This window comes from Ciconia boyciana, chromosome 16, assembly GCF_034638445.1.
Source record: "Ciconia boyciana chromosome 16, ASM3463844v1, whole genome shotgun sequence".
Taxonomy (NCBI): Eukaryota; Metazoa; Chordata; class Aves; order Ciconiiformes; family Ciconiidae; genus Ciconia; species Ciconia boyciana.
In genome coordinates, this window is record NC_132949.1 from 7,786,488 (window position 1) to 7,809,758 (window position 23,271).

General features: G+C 50.2%; 1 protein-coding gene across 1 annotated transcript; it reads left to right on the forward strand.

The window, feature by feature from the left end:
* Positions 1-454: 454 nt before the first annotated feature.
* On the forward strand, positions 455-21,350 carry CDR2L (cerebellar degeneration related protein 2 like). The gene is made up of 5 exons (XM_072881315.1): positions 455-885; positions 13,522-13,634; positions 14,939-15,087; positions 16,056-16,220; positions 18,071-21,350. The coding sequence occupies exons 1-5, from the start codon at positions 807-809 to the stop codon at positions 18,954-18,956; spliced, it is 1,392 nt and encodes a 463-aa protein (XP_072737416.1). The 5' UTR covers positions 455-806; the 3' UTR covers positions 18,957-21,350.
* The last annotated feature ends 1,921 nt before the right edge of the window (positions 21,351-23,271 follow it).

Genomic DNA, 23,271 nt, shown 5'->3' on the forward strand with positions numbered 1-23,271 from the left:
AACACCCCCACCTTGAAGAGCAACCCATCCAAACCCACCGAGGCAGGGAAGGCACTGACATCCCCACTGAAGGGTCCCGAGACTTGCCCGAAGTCACCGCCTTGCCCACGGCAAGGCCAGGACACCCTCCGCATCCCAACCGGTGCGAGAGCAAGTCCTGCTCCTGGCTGACCTCCCCGGGGTGCGGGGACCCAGCCGGAGGCGTGAAGGCAGGGGGGACCGCGGGGCAGCTCCCTCCGCCTTGCAGCCCGGGTCACCCCCACCTTGCCAGGCCCAAACCCCGCTCTCTGCAGCCCCCCGGAGGGAGGCAAGGCGCGGCCCCACGCCGCCCGGCTGACCGCGGCAGCGCTGGGCGGAGGGGAGGAGGAGGAGGAGGAGGAGGAGGCCGGTCTCGCCTCGCCTCCCCCTTCCCTCTCGCCAGGTTTCCTTGCAGCATTTCCATGCTAGAGGTCTCCACCGAGCTGCGGAGAGAGGATCTGCCTGGCTGCGCCGGGCCCTCTTCCTTCCTTTGTGCATCCCCCAGCCCCGTGCAAGCCGTGCCCCCCCGCCCCGGCCGCCACGTCCCCGCTCCATCCCTCCCCCGGTGCCTCCCCCGGCCCTGGAGGCAGGAGGAAGCCGCCCCCCGGGCAGGCAGAGCCGGGGCAGCGGCGAGGCGCCGGCTGCCACGTCGTGCCACCCCCCGCTTCCCGGCCCGCCCGGGGCACCGAGGCCGCATCCCCGCCCGCATCCCCGCGTCCATCCCCGCTTTGCGGCGGCGGGGTCCCCTTCGGCGGATGCTGCGCGTCTCCCCGGGCCGCTGGTGCTAAATGCTGAGCGCCGACAGGATGGAGGAGTTTCAGAGCGAGGAAGAGGAGCCCTGGTACGACCAGCAGGACCTGGAGCAGGGTAAGGATGAGGACACCCCGCAAGCTGCCAGGGATGGGGGGCCAGGGGGATGCGGGGGCAGAAAAGGGGGCAAATCCCGGGTACAGGAGGGTGGGATACCTTCTCTCAAGGCTCATACTTGCTTGGCAAAGCCAGCGCCTCGTCCTGCGACGGCACCTCCGTGGAAATCTCGGCTCCGCGGCTCCAAGCCACTGTCCTGGCCGTGGAAAGTTTAAACCCGACGGAGGGAGGCAGGGAGCCCAAATCTGTCCTGAGCACCAGGGGGGTAAAAAAATTGGTGTGTTACATCCACAAGGAAGCTGGTTCCCCAGAAGACTGGCTGCCAGAATCAAACATGGGTTGTTACGACATTGCTTTCATCTCAGAGCAGTTGCAGGTAGCGTTAGCAGGCGTACTAGTTAGAAATTAATACATCAGAAATAATGTGTTGCTAAGCTGAGGATGCTGAAAGTGTCTCCCAAAAGCTTTTGCTGGCCAAGCCTAAATCCAGAGGGGTCTTCAGCTTCTAAGTCACCTCATTACTGCTGGAGATTTTTTCCAATCAGCCATAAAAGCAGGAGAAATTGGGAAGGAGGGGGAAAAAAAAAAAAAATCAAGGCCAAGTTTCAAACAGCAGAAATAGCCTTGTTAGAGGATAAACTTGTGTAGTTTGTTTTGAAGTAACTGTACCTACGTTTGCACTAGTTCTACGTAATGTTTATCCTAAGGCTGGACAGTTGGTGGCTGTGGGTATTCGGGGCTTCTTTATTTTACTTATCTTAATATTTTGAGTCGACACGCAGTAAGTAAATAACTGGAAGAAGTCCTGTTTCAGGCCAGTGGCCCAGGAATGAACTGAACTGATTTGTCAATGCATAGGGAAAAATCATTCCTACCGAAATACAGCACCCCTCTGACACATTGCGCTATAGGTACGGTACAGTTATATATTTGCTTTAGCCAGCTGACTGTCAGTAGGGACGTGCCGTCCAGCTGCAGTGCCTCTGCCCACCGTTGCTCCAGTACATTATGTCATGATTTAAAGTTTACACAACTTCAGCTGCAGGGCAGAGGCCCAGCAAGCAGCCCCCCAGGGATTGCTGCAGCTCGTTTTTAACCCAATTTCTCAGTTAACAGGAAGTATCAATAGCAGGATACTGGGCCCTGTTCTTTGAAACACAACCTTCAGATTAAGCCAGGGCAGAGCACAGAGATGGAGCTATCAGCTGAATGAACAGTGCAGCCTTTGAATGGTCAGAAATTCACATTTCTGGGTGACGTCTTCCCATGGCTCACAAGGGGCCTGGGCACTGGTCCAGGGGCAGGATGCAGGCTGAGGAACAGCAGAACTATGGATGAATATAGGGAGTGTTGAACAACGTGGGACCAATTGATTTTTAGCCCAACACTGTCCCCAGTATCAGGTTCATGAGTCAGCACTGGCACCGTACAACTGGCTCACAACAATAAAACCACCTTCCCACTGCAGGCCAGGTTCCCAGCTCTGTCCTGCCAGTGTAAATGCAGAATAACTGCCTCCGGATGATGGATTGATGCTGGGGATAGACTCCACCTTTGAGCACATACAGGACTGGAGGAAAACAGACCCAAAACAAAGCCCAGCTGTGGGGTTTGCAGCCTCCTGTATGAATGGGGGCTGCACAGGCTTGCACAAACCCAGAAGGAGAGACGGGGAAAGCTTTAACTAAAATCAGCCAACTGGAAAGGTCCTACAGGGTAATTACAACCGTAATTAATTTGCATGGTGCACAAAGCATCAATGAAGGACAGTGCTAGACTTTGTCCACGTACACTGCGCCTTTGCATTACAGCCATAGCAGCATCCAGAGGTCTTTGGTGACAGCACAGCTGTGAAGCTGTTGGTTGGAAATGGAAGGTGGAAGTATGGTGGAAGATGTCTAGCACAGCACAATTACAAGGCGGTTGCGGGCCAGCATTACTTAGAGGATTGGCATGCCAACAGTCCAGGGTCACACAGAAACCCACACCTGGCAGCAGCACCAGGAAGGCGGAGGACAAAAGCATAGGCTTAAAGACTGTTCCTTAGGAGCGAGGGGTGGGAGAAACGAGAAGCAACCTAAGCTAGGAGAGCAGAGAAGGTTCTTATGTGAACTAGTTGGTTGCTGGGCCTTTATCGTCATTTCACAGCATCAAATATTTATTACATTTACATCCAAAACTGTTTGCTAAGCAACGGATGGCTTAACTGGGAGCTCTGTGATGACTTGGTTAATTAACCATTTTAGCACCACAGAGGAAAATGCCTCCAGCTCCACTCCGAGCACCTGTTACTTTCCTCCCCATCCTCCACAGAGCTTTGGCTTGCTGAAATAACTCATTTTTTTCAAGAAAATAAATGCCAATTGCTCTTTTGTTCCCCTGAAGTGCCCACAGCAACTGATTGCATCCACCGCTTGCCTTGGAGGCAGCAAGATCTGGTCCCTAGCCTCAAGGCCCTTCCAGCCTCGTCCAAACGAAGCTGGTGCCTTTCAGATTCCTTCACCTGTTTCCTAGCATGCCGTAAGCCTGCATGGTTCAAGGCGTTATACCAAGATGCCTTAGCACATAGAAGCAGAAACTCAAATCCCAGCCAGGAGACTTGGCAGTGACATGGAAACAGTAGTGGTGTCCTCTGAGGTGTTTCATTCTTATGATGTTCCCTCTGGGAAGGCTTTCTGATTTAAAGAAAGCAGTAAAAATGGAGCTCAAATTGCTTGGTAGCATGGCTTTGCTTATTGCCAGGCTTTCCAAGCATGAATAGATGTTAGCACTGCTTTGGTTCAGCCATAGCCTCACCTTCCATAGGCTGGGGAATCTATGCCTCTAAGTGTTAAAACCAGAATACAGTGATGGTGAACCTTTTTCCAGCCATTGAGAACTGATGATGTGGCTACAGTTGCATCATACCCTGTGTACAGGGTGTACGTGCAGCCAGACCCCAAGAGAATGAATGAGCTAAAATTAGAGAGTCTGAGTTGGGGATAAGTGGGGACACCTTTTCTGTTCATCAGAAGCATTTGTGTTCAGAACGGCTGCGTGCCAACTCAATCGCATCTGGATCCAAACAGAGCAGAGACCAGACCCAGCAGCTATCTCCCCCGCAGCAATCTCCAAAGAAGAGTCCTCCTCGCAGTCACCCCACTGCATTCCCTGATCTTCCCAGCCTCCCTGTCTCCCTGCCAGCATTCAGGTCTAAGCCAAAGAGTAGAGAGTGCAGCCCAAGAGGAGATCTCTCAAAGCCACCCTTGCAGTCTCTGGAGCCTAAATACAACCTAAGTGCTGGGGTGATTCCTCTCGTGTAAGTAAAATGGCCTTGTACCGCTCCGAGTTAGCCAGCAGGACCAGAGGTAGTACAAGAACCAGCACATCATCTCATTGCCACTGCAAGACTGATAGTCCTTTCCTCCTGGGCAGCCACAGAAGCTTTGGGGCCAAACCATCTGCAATGCAGGCTTAGGACTTTACAGCTGTAACCTCTAAAGGTCTACACATTTAAGTATCTTATTTTAATTCCTCCTCCTCCTCCTGCCAAGCATCTGATTGCTTGCATGCTAAGAAGGAAAATGACACAAGGTGCTGAGCTTGCACCACTCCCAACTTCATCCATGTAAAGACACAGGGTCACCAGCACTCTGGTGATTGGCCCCCAACGTTGGGATGAACCAGGGGATCAGTGCTAGCACCCACACCTGCCTGTTTTCTGCATCACCCAGCCTACGTGGGGTGGTCCATGTAGCTGCAACTCACTGTCGGCTTGCCCAAAGGATTCACTGCAGTGAGGAGCAGATGGTACCCTAAATTCTGTCCCTTGTGATGCGGTTATCCCAGCAGTCCAGCTCAGAGGACAAGCCACGCAGCTTGCCTGTCCTCCAGGAGCACAGCAGTTAACTCGCTGTCCTTCCTCCCCAGTGGCAAGCCAGAAGGATGGAGTTTTGCCTGCAGTAGCTGAGCCACTTACTTATTTAGCAGTGCAGTAGAGCAGGTAGCTTATGGAAGTGGAAAGTTTTCAGTGACTAATTGCTGAGCTGCTTGGGAATGACAAGAGGGACTAGGGAAGTCCCAGGAGACAAGGAAATAAAATGACAGTTAGGTTAGACTAAGGAAGGGAGGAGAGCCTGCAAATCTAGGGAGGAAAAAAATGTGTGTGTATATATATATACACACACACACACGTGTATATATATATATATATATATACACACACACACACACACATATTTTCCTACTATAAAAATTCCCCTGTTATGTGAAGGCAGCAAGAAAACAAGGCATAAGAGAGCTCCACACAGCAACTTCCAGGATCTCCCTCCTAGTCTCTCACAGAAGCTCCTCTCTACATCTGCTGAACCCCAGGCACATAATCCAGCTGTGGGAGGGAGCAGAATTAGAGGAACTGCTGGAAAGGAAAGGAGAGGCAAAGGGAAAAAAAAGAAAAAAAAAAGAAAGAGTTTTCCATATCTCCCATCTTGAAACAATCAGCTAACAGTGGCATTTCTCCTTGGCAAGGCCATGTGCGAAGGATTTACGGTCCGAGTCCTGAAGGACATTCCTCCCACAGCAGCCCTGAGCCCAAGGGACTGGGAGCCAAGGCAGCGGCCGCTAACGCCCTGCACGCAGAGGCTGTCCCCCCACCCCTGCATTTTCCAATCCTCTTTCTTTCCTCCTGTACCAGCCAGTGCTGGCTGGTGACAGGGCGGATGCACTGACTCTGTGTGACAGTCAGGAACCACTTAGAGCTGTGACAGCACCAGAGTCCGATCCTGCTCCTGCTAAAAGCAGTACCAGCACTCAGGCCAACGCACAGTTTTCTCGCTCCTGCACACACTCCATCTCCTCTGCTAAAAGGCCTTTCCCAGAGCAGCACAGTGGTATATTCCCACCTCACCCAACTAGTACATCTGTGTGCTCACTAAATGCATCATTAGGGCTTCCAAAGCTTCTTCTACTTAACACACTCAAAAACACATATGTGGGCCAAGAATTTAGGAAAATATCTCCAATACAAAATACCCTGGAGGAATGAGACCAGGTGTTGCACAACTGCTGGTCTTTGCACAGCTGGAAATTTTAAAGGGATTTTTTGTTAGGGTTTGTTCTTTTTTTTTTCCCCCATACATATTTAACAAGCAGTTGTAAACCTTGTCTCCAAAAGGTGACAGTTCTTTTAATGGTTTAAACAGCCTGTTCCCCTCTGCAGCCTTCTGGGAAGTCACTAGTTTATCCTGTGTGCAGTGCAGCTGCCCTGGCACTGCTCAGTTAACTTGTCTTCTTCCTGAAGAATTCAGTCCTTCAAGTGTGTAGTATCCAGGTCCATGCTGACCTCTTCCAACTATGCAGCTGCAGCAACAGCAGTCGGAGCTAGGACATTATCATGCTGTCCTCCAAGTTTAATTGGCCCACAAGCAAGTGTTGAGTCCTGGGAAGGGACGCTGGACTGAGAGGTGGTGGCTGAGCACTGGTCTCTGCAGGAGGAGGCAGAGCAAGGAGCAGCGCAGCACATCCCTCTGAGCATCAGTCTTTGCAGCAGAGCTGCTTCAGGGACACTGGTTTTGGTGTTGGGCTCCTGAAAGAGGCCTTCCCCTGCATCCTGCTTAGGACTGGTGATGGGCATAAATAACACCATCTTGAGAGTACATCAAGTATTTCATCACTCCCTTTCCTTGCAAACTCAGACTGTAAGGCTACACCACTGTGCTCTTCCTGCATAGCTCCACAAATGGCACCGATCACTCATCTGAGGTCAGGACCTCTTCCCACACGGGCAGCATCTCCAACCAGTACCAATAGCCAGTCACAAGGCAGCTGGGCTGTATGTGAGCTTAGCACCTGGAGGAACAGGGCTTCAGAGCATTTCCCAGCAGTGGATGGGAAGGGAGCAGTAGTGGGGCAGCAGCGTGCAAGATGATAGGGGCTGCTAGAGAAGAGGTGGGCAGGTTTTTGGTGTCCCTGCAGAGGGTCAGGCTGTTTTCTGCCTTTAGATGTAATACATGGCTGTGGAAGAAGGATCTTCTCTGTACCTACATGCCTCTGGCACATGAGAAGTAGCAGACAGGAGTAACAAGCAGCCGCGGTGTTGGTGGTGGTCTTGGGGGCTGCTGCAGGTGGCATTCATGCTGGAACTTGGTTGGTCCCCGAGAGACCGCTCAGGATTGGTGGTCCCGCCTGCCTCCCCCCAGCAAGAGGGCAGCAAGGGCAGCCGAGTTGGCTGGCAATGGCTCAGATTAGGAGAATACGTTGAGTGAGCACGAGCAGGGCTGAAGAGCTGACGTGGTTGTGACAGCCCATTGCTGTAGGTGCCGTGCCCTGCCATGCGAGCATGCTGACCTCCCCTTCGCAGGTCACCTTTGCTTGGGGCTCTGCACATGCACAGTGCTGTGGTGCAGCAGCAGCAAAAGACAACATGTAAAGTCTCCCTGGAGCTAATCCTCCTTGTCCATCCTGGGTCAGTTACAACCTCCTGCCCCCAAAACACACTGGGGAGATGAGATTCCCACGTGGCATCAATCCACGTGTCTGTGTCTTTAGCTTTAAAAGAGTGAAAGCCTCTATTCACAGTTCTCTGCATCCCACCATAATTAATTAGTTAGAGCTTTGCTGCCTGGAGGCAGGGTGCACACAGGAAAGCACTGGCTGCCTTTCTCCTTCCTCTTTCCTCTTCCACTTCTTCTCCCCAACAACTCGACTTGTATGTATTTATTTAGGACGCTTTCTGATCCAGGTGCACTATCAGAGCCTCCAAGCCACCAATCACTGAGCTCTTTGAAACCATTTTAGCCTACAAAGCAAACACGGGTACCGAGGCTGTTTAGATAAAAGAACAGCGGAGAAAGATGCAGATAGGGCCCAACCATGGCCTAATAACATACTCTGTGTTATCATGCTCTAACAACTCGGCTAAATGCACGTTGATTGCTGTGGGCACAGGGATGGCACTGCTGTGTATGTATTTGTATAGACATGTACAGCTTATAAGCAGAGGTAACCATCCTACGTCTCAAACGTTAACATATAGGGGAGGCTTTGGGACACAGAATAATGAAGAGCAGAAAGAAAAAGGTGAGCATCAATTAAATCAAAAAAGCCTGATGAGCATCTGAGAAGAATAAAAAAAGAAGAGCTGATAGAAAGGAAATACTGAATAGGACTGAAAAATACAGAAAGCAAGGAAGGGAGCAGCAGGGGCTGAGAAGGCTGGAGGGCTTCCCTGCAGCACGGCACGGTCCAGACAGTGCACCCCTGAGCCCCTTGTCGGGGTTTTCCAGTCCTTGGTGGTGCCACTTTTTCTCAGGGGACTAGAGACAGCACAAAGGGAGCTGCTCTCATTGCGCTGTGCTTGCCTCAACCCCCTGCAAACCCCATCTCTCTGCCACCACCCGAGCTCCCCCTCTACCAGGGAAGCTTGCAAAGCCAAAGGGAGCCCAGGGGTACGTAACAGATTACATAAGAGAAGGAAAAGGGAAAGAAAAGGAAGAAAGCAAGCAAGCAGGAAATCCAGCAAATCTCATTAGGCTAACAGAAATGCCCATGTACCCAACATCAGCTCAGCCCAGCTAGAGCCACGGTTTGAAATGAGGAGGAGAAGAGGGAGGACGTGGCTGTGCTGCAAGGGACTTCATGCACACCTCTTGCCTGCACTCACCCAGCCCTGCGAGAGGCACCTTTCCCCCTTGCTGCATTGGGCTGCTCTGCAAAGCAAACCCTGCCTTTGTGGTACACCTGATTACACCAGAATGGCAGGTCCCCATGAAAAACACACAGAACATCAAGTGCAAAGCTGTTTTGGGTAGGAATGTCCAAGTTATGCCAGTGTAAAGGGATGGAGAATCCATGCCTCAGCAGTAGCACTGGTGCCTCTCTGAAAGCTCTGCCTGGCCATAGGAAACACTATCATCTGTGGAATGGGCATGTTGAAAATGCTTTTTCACATCCAGATATGCCTGCAGGTTGTTTGCAAGATGCTGTCAGATGGCACTTGCTTCTCTGTACCCCAGCACGTTCCATTGCAAAGGCTTATAAAGGCTAAGTACACAGATTGCCGCCATCACCTGTCATGGAGCAGCAGTAAGTGATATACAAAAGCTGATCTTCATTGTAATATATCCAGACAGCGCAATCCCTTGCAACGAAGAAGAAAAATAAATGAGCAGCAAGTACACCCTAACCTGGGGTAAGCCAGCATAGCATCATTTATTTAGATTTTGAAAGGAATAATTGCACCTACCCTTGACTCTAAGTACCCGTGTGTAATGGAGCAGACAGCAAATGCAATTAAATTAAACGTCAACAGCATTAAACATCAGTTCTTAACTCTCAACCAACCCCATCCATCAGCTAACAAGCACCCTGAACTTCCTCCAGAGACCTCCACACCAGAGCTCTCCTAGCTGCTCCTCCCCGCTCTTTAGCAGGTGAATTCACCATCTGCAGCAGCAGGAGAGGAGCAGCCCCACATTTAGGAAGGGACCACAAGCAATTCCTTCATAGATGCTTAGCTGAAAAGGCCCTGCAAACACATGCGCCATGAACCTCTGCTTTTTGGCACCACAAGCCAAAGGACTTCTATCACCCCCTGCAAGCCTGCCCGTCTTGCAGGAGGGGGAGAAGGTTGGTTTATTTAAAGGTGAGGAGCAAAGCACAGCACGCCTCGCCTGTGCTCAGAGCAGCGGGCACGTTCTCTCACAGCCTAAACACACAAATCCCTCGATGCAAGAGAGATGATGGGGGAAAGCCCAAAGTGGCTGCTCCAGATGGTGGCTTCCTCCAGAAAGCCATATTTACGAGGACCATCTGAATAGCTACTGGATCACTGTTATGCTGAGAGCAGCCGAAACCTCCCCTGCCCGGCACCAGGCTTACACTCCCCCGAAGCCACAACCAGGAGCTGCTGGAGGGAAACCCCCCCTTCAGAGAGTGGGCTGTGGCAAAGTCTGCTCTGCCCAAATAGATGCAGGACAGCACTGGGAAGGCGGAAACAGCTCCAAACACTCTTTGAACCTCATTGCAAGCTGCTGCAAAGGCTGGGGAAGCACCCAGCTCCGCAGCAGCCCCGTGTAGCACACAGCTGCCTGTGCCAGCGCTGCCACAGGATGCTGCAGCGGGGGAACACTCCGCAGTTTGTTCCTCAGCCTCTTTCAGTCAAAGATAACCTGCTACAGCTTTTGGATCAGGATTTTTTTCAAGTTTCCCCAGCAACACAGAGCCAACGGAATTATCTCTGGGCTGATGACGATGATCTCTGCAGCTCCAGGACAGCTGCCTCCTGGGTGCACTGCCTGGCCACGCTCGCCTGTACTGAGCGCTGCTTGGATTCAACTCCTGCTCCCTTCCCACCATATGGTCTCTCTTCTCTTCCCCTCCCTTCTTGCTCAGGCGCCTTTCCCGTGGCAGCTTGCAGGGAAACGCAGCCTCCGTCCCTCCCTCCGCTTTGCTCTGTAGGCGCAGCTCTTTGTTTGGGGACGCGGGGTGTCTCCTTGGCTGGTGTTAATTAGAAGGGTCACGTCAGCACTTGCAGTACAGAGAGCCAGAGGGCACCGAGCTGGTGCTGCCCAGGACAGTTTGCATCCGCAGTCCTCTCCAAAATAGGACTTGGGCAACACCAAGGCTCCCCGTTTTTAAGTTGAATATTGGCCGTTTCAGAGCGGTGCCTTCAGCGCAGGCAGGCTGCAGAGGGGTCGGGCACATCGAGTGGACACACAGCACAGCCGCTCCCCACCACTTTATTTCTCCTTCTGTGTTGAGAGGGGAGGGGGAAGGGAGGCATCAGCATATCTGCTAAATTAGGGCAAGTCGTACAGCACTGGCTGGCTGATCTGAGAGTGGAGCAGCAAAGAGGAATACAAAAAATTGTGGGAAACCACAGCATTATGCAGAGAGAATCCCCAAATTCCTAAATAGTTCTTTCCCCCCACCCCAAACAACTTGTTGAAAAATTCACATTCAGGTTTCTGAGGTCTCGAAGGAGAGGAGCTGTGTGCTCCCCAAGCCTGTGCAGAGACACAATTAGTGCAAAGATCAAGAGGGATCCGGTCTAAAGACAACATTAAAGCACTTCCACGCAGCATCCCCTCCCTCCCCACAGTCCCACAGCCTGGGGGAGACCAACAGGTGGGGAAGAGGACTCGGGCACGAAGGGGATGGATGAGACAGGATTACAGAGGATGCTTTGGCTGGCAGGCAGAGTGAGTGAGTGTGCGTGTGATGAGGTCTGAGGCAGTTAAAAGACACTAAAAGAACCAACTCCCCCGTGTCCTTCAAGCCTGGAGTCTCCCAGGCCCTTATGCTCAAAATGGAAATGAAGAATCAATTTCCTCCTCAGAGCTCAGCCCTGTTCTTGCCTCTTTCCCACTCGTCCCCAAACGCTGCCCATTTCCCCCATTAAATTATTGCTGACAGAGCCCTTTAAATTACAATGCAGGATCTTACACTGCCTAATCCACTTAACTCAACCCCAGCTGATTAAATTGGATGCCATATGGTGGGAGAGCACTGGTGTAATCCACAGGGCCGGGGACACACTTGACTCATTACCTGGAGCGCAGCACAGAGCCCTCTTGCTACACGCCTCTGTGCTGGGGTCCTGCTTGCTGCAAGGGATGCAATTTACAAGGTGCCGGCCTCCACCAACGACACCACTGGCTCTGGCAAGGTGGCCCTGCCATTAAATACAGCCCCAAGCAGCTTACAGGCACAAATTGTCCTCCATCTCTGCTGGCATCTGGCTGTTCCCCCATCCCCAGCTGGTGTAGCAAACACTCGGTCTCCCAAGGGCACTTTGGAAACTAGGGAAATTTGGTGCTTGGAAAAAAAAAAAAATAGGTAGAGGAGGTCTGTCCATGGGGAAACATGCCAATATCTTGATTGCACTGATAGCCGGGATTGCAGCCCTCAGACCAGATCACTGTGCAGTGATGAGGATTATAATTAAAAAGGTCACGGCCTAGAATAACACCCTGCAATGCAGGCCACAGCCAGAGAGCGCATTCCCATGGTAAAGGGGAGATGTGAGGACACACTGAGCAGCTGTTGGCTGGGCCACACCTGGGGAGCCAGCCCTCCAGCACCGCTGGAGCCGCATGGAAAGAAACACAGCCATCACCCAAACTAATAACATAGCACTTCCCACAGTGCAGTGTTATCCATCAGGAAAGCCCCATCCCAAGCACTGACAGCACTAATAGCACTCCTTCCAGCGAGCACTCGTGTCCGAGAGGTCAGCATGAGCCTCATTCCATGATGTGCCATTTGAAGTGTGAGATCTGTGATTTTCCCAGGCTCAGAATACATCCTAGGCATCCTGGTTCCCCTTCTTCTTGTCTTACTCACCAAGTATCCCTCTTTCCCAATCAACTGCATGGCCAAATTAACCACTGGAAGAAATTATAGCTGCTCTCAGCCCTGGCAGAGCCTTTGCAAAACACATCATTAGCTGCAGACTAGAGAGGAGCGTTACGATGGGCTGAGAACACACCAGGGCAGGAGACCCAGGTCCCCTCACACACTGCAGGATTGCCACTCCTTAATTATCTAAAACTGCATGATAACCGTACCAGAGAGGGAAAGAGCAATAACACATGCCAGGACCCATTTCCTTACCTTTTTGAAGGTTTAAGGTCAGATTTTCAGGCTGCCACCATAAGAGCTAGAAACTCACCTCTAAAAGCACCAGGAAAAATAGAAACCCACATGATCATAGGAGGTCAGGCTTTAAGAAGACAACTAATTTCTGTGAAAACAAAGGGATGTTGTCAGAGCCAGCTGTGCCATCCCAGCCCCACAAACAGCATCACCTGAGGTGCTCAAGCTTTGGCCAACACAGGACTCACAGGGTCCTGGGGCTTTCTCTTTACCCAGGAGGCAGCAAACTCAGTATTTTAAGCCGACCACACTGTCAACATCTATTTTTTCCTGCACTTCTCCTAAAGTCTAACTATTTCAGTAGCTTCCTAAGGGCGTTTAGAGGCGGCAGAGAGTGAACACAAAGCAGTTTGTCCTCATCCTGGAGCTGCCTCAAGGAAAGAGCCGCAGACCTGGCCGACGCAGCGCTGCCCGGGTGGCAGATGCAGGAGGGGCTTCCAGCCCCCTCGGGCCACGCGTGGCTTTATTACTCATGTCAGTCTATTAGCAGGTGATGGATGGAGGCTGACAGGGAAGGCAAGCCACTCCCTTCATTAGAGATACTAATATAATTTACAGAGCATCCCCAAGGCCCTGCAGGGCTGTACCAACCCTCACTCTCATTCTGAGCAGATGCTGAGCCCGTCTCAGCCCCACAGGTCTTGGTGATACGGGATGGAGGAGCTGAGCACCTGCCACAGCCAAGCCTGGGGCCTGATCCTGGCTACGCAGTGTGTAGTGCAGTGCAGAATAGTTATGCAGACAGCCAGGCACCAAATCCTCATTGCATGGAGGAACTGCAGATGTCCCGAGCTCAGCCTCCCCTTGCTCCTGCAGCCCAGCAAGACAAAAGAGGCCAGATCCCGTATGTCCCATAAGCATGCATCCATATCAAAACCTGCCAATAAAACCAGCGCCATGCAAAACGTGCTACTGTGTCTGGTGTGGTAGCATTTGGGGACCTCACCACTCCACCTGCGGAGCCACGGGAACTGCAGCAGCTTTGTCCCATCTGCTTTTCAGACTTGCATTTGGCCGCAGAGCTGGGGAAGACGCTGCTGGAGCGCAACAAAGAGCTGGAGGACTCCCTGCAGCAGATGTACACCACCAATGAAGAACAAGTGCAGGAAATCGAGGTAGGGACATAGTTGGGCCAGGGGTGGGGACGGGAGCTGCTCAGCCACCACCGTCACCTAAGGGCGATGGTGAGGAAGGGGCACTTGAACCAATGCCAACAGCTCAGATGCCAGGAGAAAAGAATTGATATGCCATGGGGATGGGAGTTAAAGCCCATCCCAGGCCAGGAGAGGATCCCCTTTCCCCACTAACTGGGATTTTCCCCCTTCTGACATCCCCACCCCCTGCCCAGATGTGCATGCCAGATTTTGGCACCGAGTTGCATCTGGGGCATGTTTGGCCTTTCCCTGCCCATCCACCAGCCTTTACACTCACTTCTCTTTGCTCTGCTGCTGCTTCCTCTTGATTCCAGTTATTCATAATCGCGTTTGTTCCCAGCTGGCCCCTCGGCACGCCTGTAACACAGCCCCCTTTGTTAGAAGCATAAAATAGCTCTTTCTCCAAGAGCTGCAATCTAAACCACTGTTTCAAGCATCCTTTGGGGTCAGGGCAATATTTCTAAGAGCCCACAGAACTGCGCTTAGAGGCTTAAACCTGCTGTGCTGGGAGGGTTTTCATCCACTGGAAAACTTCTAGGGATCTGTGAATTAAAAAAGATCAGAAACCCCCTGTTTTAAAAAGACGCAGGGCAGAGGAGGGCTGCGAGTTCAGAAGAGGAGCATGCGATGGCTGCAGGGATCTGACAGCTGATGTCCGAGGAAACTGGTGGATGGATTTAGCTGTCCCCCCCAAGCAGCCCTTCAGGAGCATGTCCAACATGGATTTGGGATCTGGTCCCAGCTGAGGGTGAGCTCTTGGGTAGATGCCCCTCTCCCAGGATAAAATCTTGCAATGACAGACTCACAGAAAGGGGTCTTTGAACATGCAGAAACCGTGAGTCTCCTCACATTTCACGGACTCAGAGTTTTAGCCGGAATTCCCAAGGAAATGCAGCTTCTGCAATCGATCTGTTAGATGATCCAGTAACCAATTGGCCAATTTCAGTCAACTTTGGTGAAGGGTCAAAGTCCCAGGGATATCACCTTTCTTTGGGTACGGGGAATAAAAAAGCAGCTGAATAGAGAGAGATTGAGGTTAGTGCCCTTCACAGAGGGCAAGGGAAGTTCAATCTTATTTTAGACACAAAAGTATTTACAGTGGGCAGGGGTATGAATATTTCACCTGTGCAAAAAGGTTCAACCAGGTAGAGGATAAATCAGCCACAAAACACATTGTCAGAGGAAGCAAAGGCTGTAGGAATTTCTGCCTGTGAAACAACCTGGATTTTGCATGTGGAGTGTTTCTGTTTCACTTTTTCTTGCAGTACCTGACCAAGCAACTAGAGATGTTGCGGCAGATGAATGAACAGCATGCGAAAGTCTACGAGCAGCTGGACCTGACAGCACGGGACCTGGAGCTAGCTAACCAGAAGCTCGTGCTGGAAAGCAAGACATCCCAACAGAAGATACAGTGGTACGGTCTCCCCTCCTCCCACTGCAGCAATGCTGTACCCAAGAGACTTTCATTTCACCTTTCCCCTGCCCCAAAGCGCAGCATGTCTTTGCTATTTAAGCCATTCTCTTATCACTCAGGTTTTGCAGCTATTTACAACATAAGCTCATTGCACCGATGCTGGTTAGCAGAGGTCAGCCACAACACAGACACCCCTGGGATGAGGGCTGGATAAAGGAGTGTCTGTAGCTGCCAGGAGAGAGGCACGGCAGCCTCTCCTCCTCCTCCTCAGATGCGTTTCCTTGAAGACAAGGCACATAATAATATCAGGGAGGTCCCCAGCATACAGCCCAGCAGAAACATTAGGCACAGATCCAGCATTCAGCGAAACCCTGGCTAGTCCGTGCTGAAACACCAGTTTGTCAATAACTTTTTCTTTCCTAAAATAGGCCCACGATAAGGTCATCCCTGGAAACAACAGACTAAGCCATGTCCTTGCAATGCAGCATCTTTTGCAAGCGACTGTGCAGAGAGGGAGTTTCGGAGTAGCGTTTTACAAACTGTGTTCACAGCTAGAACAAAACTAAATCTCTGCCCAGTCTCTCTGTGTTTATCTCTACAAGAGAAACAAGAGGAAGAGAGTAAATAGCTCGCCTGCTTGCTTTTAGTGCAGAGATATTCCAGGACAGTGCTTATGTCCCAGAGGTGATTGTTTTAGCCAACTGATTTGAGGACAGAGGGTCTCAAATTAGTATGATCCCTTGCCGCTGCTTCAATCCTCCACCCTTTTCTACAAACACTCCCATTCAAGAGCGACCACACAGAGAAAGACCAACCACTGCCATGAAAAGCAAGTGCTGTCATGCTCCCAGGGCACATGCCAGAAACTGGAAGCACCTTCCATAGACTGGCTTTCCTTGCAGGGAAAAAACAGCGTCAAGGACCTGTAGTGCCTGACTCCTCATCCATGCTCTCTCCTCTCTCTGCAGCTTGACAGAAACGATCGAGGGGCTGCAGAACCAAGTAGAGGAGCTGCAGAAGCAAGTGGAAGAAATGCGGAGCTTGGAGCAGCTCCGCATTCGGCGGGAGAAGAGGGAGCGGCGCCGAACGATCCATACCTTCCCCTGCCTTAAGGAGCTGTGCTCCAGCCCCAGGTATGGAGCCTTGCCTTTAGCAACCCCTCCAACCTTCTCCCCCACCTCCTCTGCCCATGAACAGGGGATGCAGTGGGTTAGCCCCTTGGGGGTGCACAAAACCCCACATACACCCCCACAGAGATCTAGGCTCTGCATCAGAGCCTGAAACTCAATGCTGGAGGTGAAGGGAGGACCTCTCTCTCCCCTACCTGCCCGCCTAAGCAGGTGGCATTGGCAAAGCAGAGCCTTCATGATCCCAGCATCAGTGATGCCTTGAATGGGGAGACATAATCTCTTTTTCAGAGGGCAAGAATGGCTACCCAGGAGGATCTGGATACCTCAGGCAGCTGCACCGGGCCAGGCTGCAGGGGACAGGCATTGCCTGGAGGGGCTGGGACTCTGCTGGCACGTTGGCAGGGAGCTGTGTCGGAACACACACCAGACAGGACACATTGCTTGAGCTCTAGATGGCTCAAACCAGCCTCTCCCGGTACAGCCCACCCAATAACACATCACGTGAAGAGGACCCTTACCTTGAGCTGCCTACGCAGCTTCCCTTCCCAAAGCAGCACAGCCCATTTTTCCTTTGCAGCTGCCTCCCAGCACAGTACCAGCATCTCTGGCTCACTGAAACCAGTTGAGATGGTGCATTTTGTCCTGTATGACTCCAGTACCCACCAGGAGCACCAGTCACATACCAAGATACGCCACATGCTGCCAAGTGCTATACAAACACCTTCAGCACTATAGCACACCTCATTCTCCTTAAAACCCAGCCACTGTGTTAATCCACTGACCTCGTGAGGGCATTTCTTGCTCAGCTTTGTCCATAATAGAGGCTTCTTTAAATAGATAAGCAATCGATAAACTTTGTTACTGAAAGCATCCTCTGTCAGAGGATACAAACAAAAGACACTTACTGCAGCAGCAATGGGGATGTTTATGAGGCCATAACCTAACCCCCAGCAAAATCCACTTAATGTCTCTGTGGTTCTTTTCCCCCCGTCCCCCAATCCCACTCTCCCCCCAGTGCCTCGGGACCTCAGTTCAGCTTGCAGCTCTGCAGTTGGCTCTGAAGGTCAGGCTGCCCTTCAGTAACTTGGAAATCTGTTCAATACCCCTGCCACCGGTCATGCCTCCCAGGGGAAGCCACAGTGCTTGCTTCTTTCCAATCTGTTCTAACCAGATAGGATGCCATGGGCATTCATTGAGGAGGAGAAAAACATGATTTCCCGACAGCACCATGAGGGAAGTGGGAAGTGCATGTTACCGCTTCCCAAGCAGTGAGCCATGAAGGGGTCACTGTCAAAAGTCTCTTTCTGCCTGCCTTGCTATATAAATCTTCTCCCACTCTCTCTGGAGCACCTCCCAGACACAGGACAGCAGAGCCTGCACTTCTGGTTTTTGGTTGGGTGGGGTTTGGGGTTGTTGGCGGGTGCAGCAAGTAGCTGATGAACTCCATGATACAGTGAGCAGCTGATGAACTCCAGCAGGAAAAACTCAAAGCCTTCTACTTTCAGCTCTTGAACTGGTAGCGCTTGAACATTCATCCTTGCTTCATGGCAACGCTGGTGGCTTGTTTGTTAACTAGATGAGTCTTTTGCCTTTTAGGGTTTCATTTCCTTCCTGTCTTTCATCACTGCTATCAAATGAGACGGCAGGTTCTCTGAGACAGAGCCTGGTCTCTGTGTCCAAAAAAGCCAGAGCCACACCTTGTGGTCTCCTGGCACATGGGACGAGGCATATGGTCTCCTTGGTCTCCTTTCTGGCCATCAATGGAATTACTTACACGACAGTAAGACACAATCTGAGTGCCCGATGGACTGTCACTTGGTCAGACTCTCTCAAGGGTCTTTCTTCTCTTTCAGGTATGAGGACGCGTTCCAGGTCCACAGCTCTTCCACAGAGTTCAACCAGAAGCCACTGGAGAGGGAGAATGAGCGTCTCCAAGCCATGGTGAACTCCCTGAGGTCCCAAGTCAACCAGGAGAAGCAGCGGAAGGAGAGGGTCGAGCGAGAGTACACCTCCGTTATTCAGGAGTACTCGGACCTCGAGCAGCGGGTGTGTGAGATGGAGAACTGCAAACTGCGCATCAAGGAACTGGAAGCAGAGCTCCTAGAGCTACAACAGATGAAACAAGTCAAGAAGTATCTGCTCAGCAGAGAAGACAACTTGTCTGAGGCCCTCCTCGAGCCACTGAATAATGCCCCAGAAGCAGACTACATCGACCTGTCTGAGGAGGAGGGAGGGAAAAGTCATGGGCCATCAATGACACCTTCCCCAAACCACCCTGTCCGGAAAAGCTGCAGTGACACAGCCCTCAATGCCATCGTGACCAAGGATGCCGTGAGCCGGCACGAGGGCAATTACACGCTGCATGCTAACAATGTGCGCAAACGGGGCATGTCCATCCTGAGGGAAGTGGATGAGCAGTATCACGCCTTGCTGGAGAAGTACGAAGAGCTCCTGAGCAAATGCCGGCAGCACAAGGACAGTGTGCGCCACACAGGGGTCCAAACATCCCGGCCCATCTCTCGCGACAGCTCCTTCAGAGACTTCCGGGGAGAGGGACACGAGTTGGAAGAGCGGAAAACCATGGAGAAGACCATCAGCAAACATGTGGAGGCGGTGGACAAGCGGCTGGAGCAGAGCCAGCCTGAGTACAAGGCTCTTTTTAAGGAGATCTTCTCCCGCATCCAGAAAACAAAAGCAGACATCAATGCCACAAAGGTGAAAAACAAGAGCAGCAAATGAGTCCTGCCTCTCTGCAAACTCCCACGTGCAATCGCAACAGCCAAGTCTTCTCTTCAGCCCCAGGAAACGCCACGTGGCCCCACTGCTTTGAAGGTTCAAGAGGTCTACAGCAAGAAAATGTCACGGAGACTCAACTCACTTTTTTAAGCTTGGGCTCTGGACAACTCATTGGGACAATTGTACATTGTAGTTAGAAGATTTCAGAAACTGTATGACGGATCTCTGCTGCTGCTGAGTTGCTGCTGCTGCCAGACATCACAAGAGCAACGTAAACCACACCACAAAAAAAAAAAAAAAAAAAAAATCACCTCCTCCACCCTTTTCAGCTTGTCTTACAGCCCGATTATCTGCAAGCAAAAGCCTGGATGTCCTCCAGCATCCTGCCACAGCTGGAGCGCAGTGTTTCAAAATAAAACAAAAAGCCATCAGAACTTCAGGGGCTGCTCCAGCACACTAGCCCAACCCTCCACTTTGGTTTTATGGCTAAGAACCTACGCTTGTACCCAAGAGACTTCTGTCTACGCCTTCCCCTTCCCCAAAGGGCAGTATGTTCTTGCTATTTAAGCCATTCTCTTATCAGTCAGGTTTTTCAGCTATTTACAATGCAAGCTCATTGCAACTGGAAAAACTTGAAGAGAAACACAAAATTGATTGTTCTGTCTTCATCAGTGTCACTTAGTATTTCAGTCCATACTCTCCAGACTTTGTAGGCATATGGGATTTCCTTGCTTTAAATCTGCCCCAGTATTTCAGCCCAGGTGAAGCACTGTGCCTGGTAGGAACTTGATGACCAGGGCTTTCCCATAAGCTAGACAAGAAGTGCTATTACGGTCTCAGAGACATGCTTTCATCTCATGGTCTGGGTACCAGCCCTCTGTGCTGTGCTCTTCAAGAGGTTGTCATTGCCCCATTGTAGCAAACTCCTCAAATACAGCTTGCATGGGCTTGCAAAACTGACTACCAGTGACTTGCATGCAAGCAGAAGGATAAAGCATCACACTCGTGTGGTGTCAGGAGCTCTGGCCCTGGCAGTAGCACTGATCACACGTTGCCCCACGCTTTTGCTCTGAACATCTCCCCAGTCGAGAGGACAGATTTCAGTTTTCTGCTGAAAATAATCTTTCTTGGCTGAGATACTGTCTCCAAAGGTTGTCACCTGTCATGTTCCAGTTCACTTTCCAGCATTGAAATCTCCTCACTTTTGCTTCCACAGACATGCAAACACACAGCCAAAAGGCCACTGCAGTCTCAGGAATCACCAGTTTCCATTTTTCATGAACTAGATGTTGACCTTGTATGGTCAGACACACATTTTAGGCAGAGAAGCAGCATTTCATTACAGCTTAGGCAACACCCTGAGCATTGAGCCACAAAAAATGAGCAGTTCAGTGCAAGCTACCTATTCTGTACCTGCCTGGAGAAACTTCAGGCCAGATTCGGATTCTATTTTCACCAGCTTACATCCCAAAATCTTGGGGAAATGGTTGGCATTTTTGCAACATTGAGATAAATAAATGAGAATCTGGCTTTGGAGGGGGAAGACTGTTAAAATGTAATTATCCTCCAAGTCTAGGGTCTTGACATTACGAGGAGCTACCTTTCTTTCACTTACCATGGAATTAGTGCAAAAATACTCCCCAAAATACCCTCTTTTCTTGGCAGGTAAGTTGGCAGGAGTGCAATGCCCAAACCATGCCCGCTCCAGAGGTCTCCTCCTCAAACCACCCACCACCAAATGCTCCGCTCTTCCATGCTCTGCATTTTCAGGTGCCCTATGGCCCCAAACTCAAGAAACATTAGGAGCCATACACACGACTGTGGCTACCAGCTCTGTAACAGTATGGAGAACCTTCATGCCTTATTTATTTATAATGGAAAGCAGTTGTCTAATAAAATAAAATAAATAAAAATGAACAACAACAGCAACAAAAGCATCGTTGTTGATTTTCTCGGAGCATTCACCACCCTATTGCTTCAACATTTGTAGCAGGGGATATCTGAAGCAATGTTGGTTTAAGTCAGCCAATGTTTACTCTTGCAATCATCTGGTTGCTGCAGAGGTGTCAGAAGAGGATCACCTTCACTTTCCGTTTCAAACAATCCTGTGTGAATCGGCATCACAGTTAAGTGTACAGCAGATTAAATATATTTTCAAATGCTTTATTCTCTTCTCAAATAAAAAGAAACACCGGTATTCTCAAAGCCGAGACTTTCTTTACAGCTCTTTTTACTTTTAAGAACAGCAGAAGAGTTATTTCTTTGATTTTCACGTATGATTTGGGTCAAGAAAATGCTTCAGGCTCCTTTGCAGAAAGCAGAGAGGATATGCCGAACTATACTGCTGCATTATTTATATAACATACATTTTATGCACTTGGACTACTAACATTTGTCATGTGATAAAAACCCCTCTTTTGTCAGCTCTAAAGTCTCCGTAAAACTGCACAATTTCTAAGCTTGCAATTCAAATGCTATTTTTGTTTTGGTCTTTCTTGAAAACCACACATCCAAAAATGACTGATGTAAGTAACATGATATTAGTATTTGGCTTAACAAAGGAACAGCTGCCGTATATCAGCAGTTTGTTCAGCAAAGTGCTGAGGGCATTTTTTCTGCATCCAAAAATGTTAGTGGCCATATATATACGTCCTGATGACTGTGTGAGTCAGAGTCACTTGATTTTTTCTTAAGTGAGGCTTTCAGCGATCAAAGGAGGAAAAAATAAGCATCTTCTGGCCTTTTATCCCACCTTCTATCTAAACTTTTCAAATTGCTTTGAAAACCCCAAGGAAAACTACACAACTCCATTACAAGGTAAAAAGAAAGTATTAAACAACCACACTGCTCACCACAGAAACTGGTCTAATAGAGAGCAGCAGCTATTTAATAGCACACCCCCATGATTCAGGACAGAAAGAAAAATACTGCATGCAATTAAAATGGATGAGAAAAAGTACAATATAATAGGAAAGAATGATTAATTTCAGAATTTGGCAAAACCAATGACCCTATTCAGCTCACACCACTAAGATCAATAAGGGCACAGCTTGTCAAGAATTTGGTTTTCTGCTGAATTTGAAAGATGACGTTTAGACAAGTGCATTTCCATCAGATCTAGTCTGGCTTCTTACTTTACCACCAGTTTGAATAACCCTTCAGAAAAGCTCCCATCATTAGAAATAGGTATGGACCACTTGAAGCACAAATTCAAGGGCCTTACAGAGCTCAAACTCTCATGGGGAAGGAGATTTCCCGATTCAGCAGTCTTCCCTCTCTTACAGGAGCTGAGAACTTCTGGAAGGTCCCTCAAAGATCAGACATGCTCCTACCTTAATGGCTTGTGCCCTCACTCACACAAGGAGCAACTGGCTCCTTGGACACATCAGCTTTTGCATCACATTTCAGGGATGGCTCCTTACAGCTCCTGCTCACCAGTGACCACCACCACCAAATGAGGTGAGCCTGCTAAGCCAGCATCAGTACTGAGGCAGTCCATTTCTCCAGCTTATACGTCAAAAGCTTGGCTCTTCTTGGGTCATGCCAAAGTAAGACCTTGTCATCCCAAGCCCTGCCTTCCATGGAGACCTGTCTCCAGCCATCCAAGCGGAGGTCATTCTGCTTTTCACCAAGGCTCTTTAGATGTCTGCATCAGCCAGCGCAGTGTGGGAATGAAGCAAAACCACAGAAAGGTCCTTTTAGATGGGTCTGACTTCAACTGCATGACCTTCAAGCTCCTTTCCCAGCCCCTCTATGCACTGTACAATGACACCGTCCTTAGTGTGTGTTTCCAGCACAATAACAACGCCGACATGTTTGACAACAGTTGGTAAAATGAGTCATCCTGCTTTGGATATTTTACCCATCCCTCTGGCTACAAATCACAACGTTTACCTGTTCCCTGTTAGAAATTAAGGTCACCAGATGGCATGGTTTGTCTCTGACAGTTCTGGTTTTTGTCCTTAAAGCATTCTGTTTTCAGCCAAGTTTGGACAGGGGAAGCAGAGCAGAAGAACCCCAGGACACAGAGATTCAATTAAAACAAAGCGCAGAACCCTCCTTGGCTCCCAAGCACTGCTCAGCATCAGTCAGGGCAGAGCAACCATCAACATTCGGGACCTGCTCCTTTCCCAAGGACTGAGTTTCCTGATTTTGTGCTGATTATCTAGATGGGACCCAGCTCAGATCCTCAATCACACACTGTCTTTCTATCAGCTTCGAAACACCCATTTTGACTTCACCCACAGTTTTAAACAAAAGATCTTCAGCTCCTGTCAAAACACCAGAGCTAATGACAGCACGATCCCTGCCTGTGCAT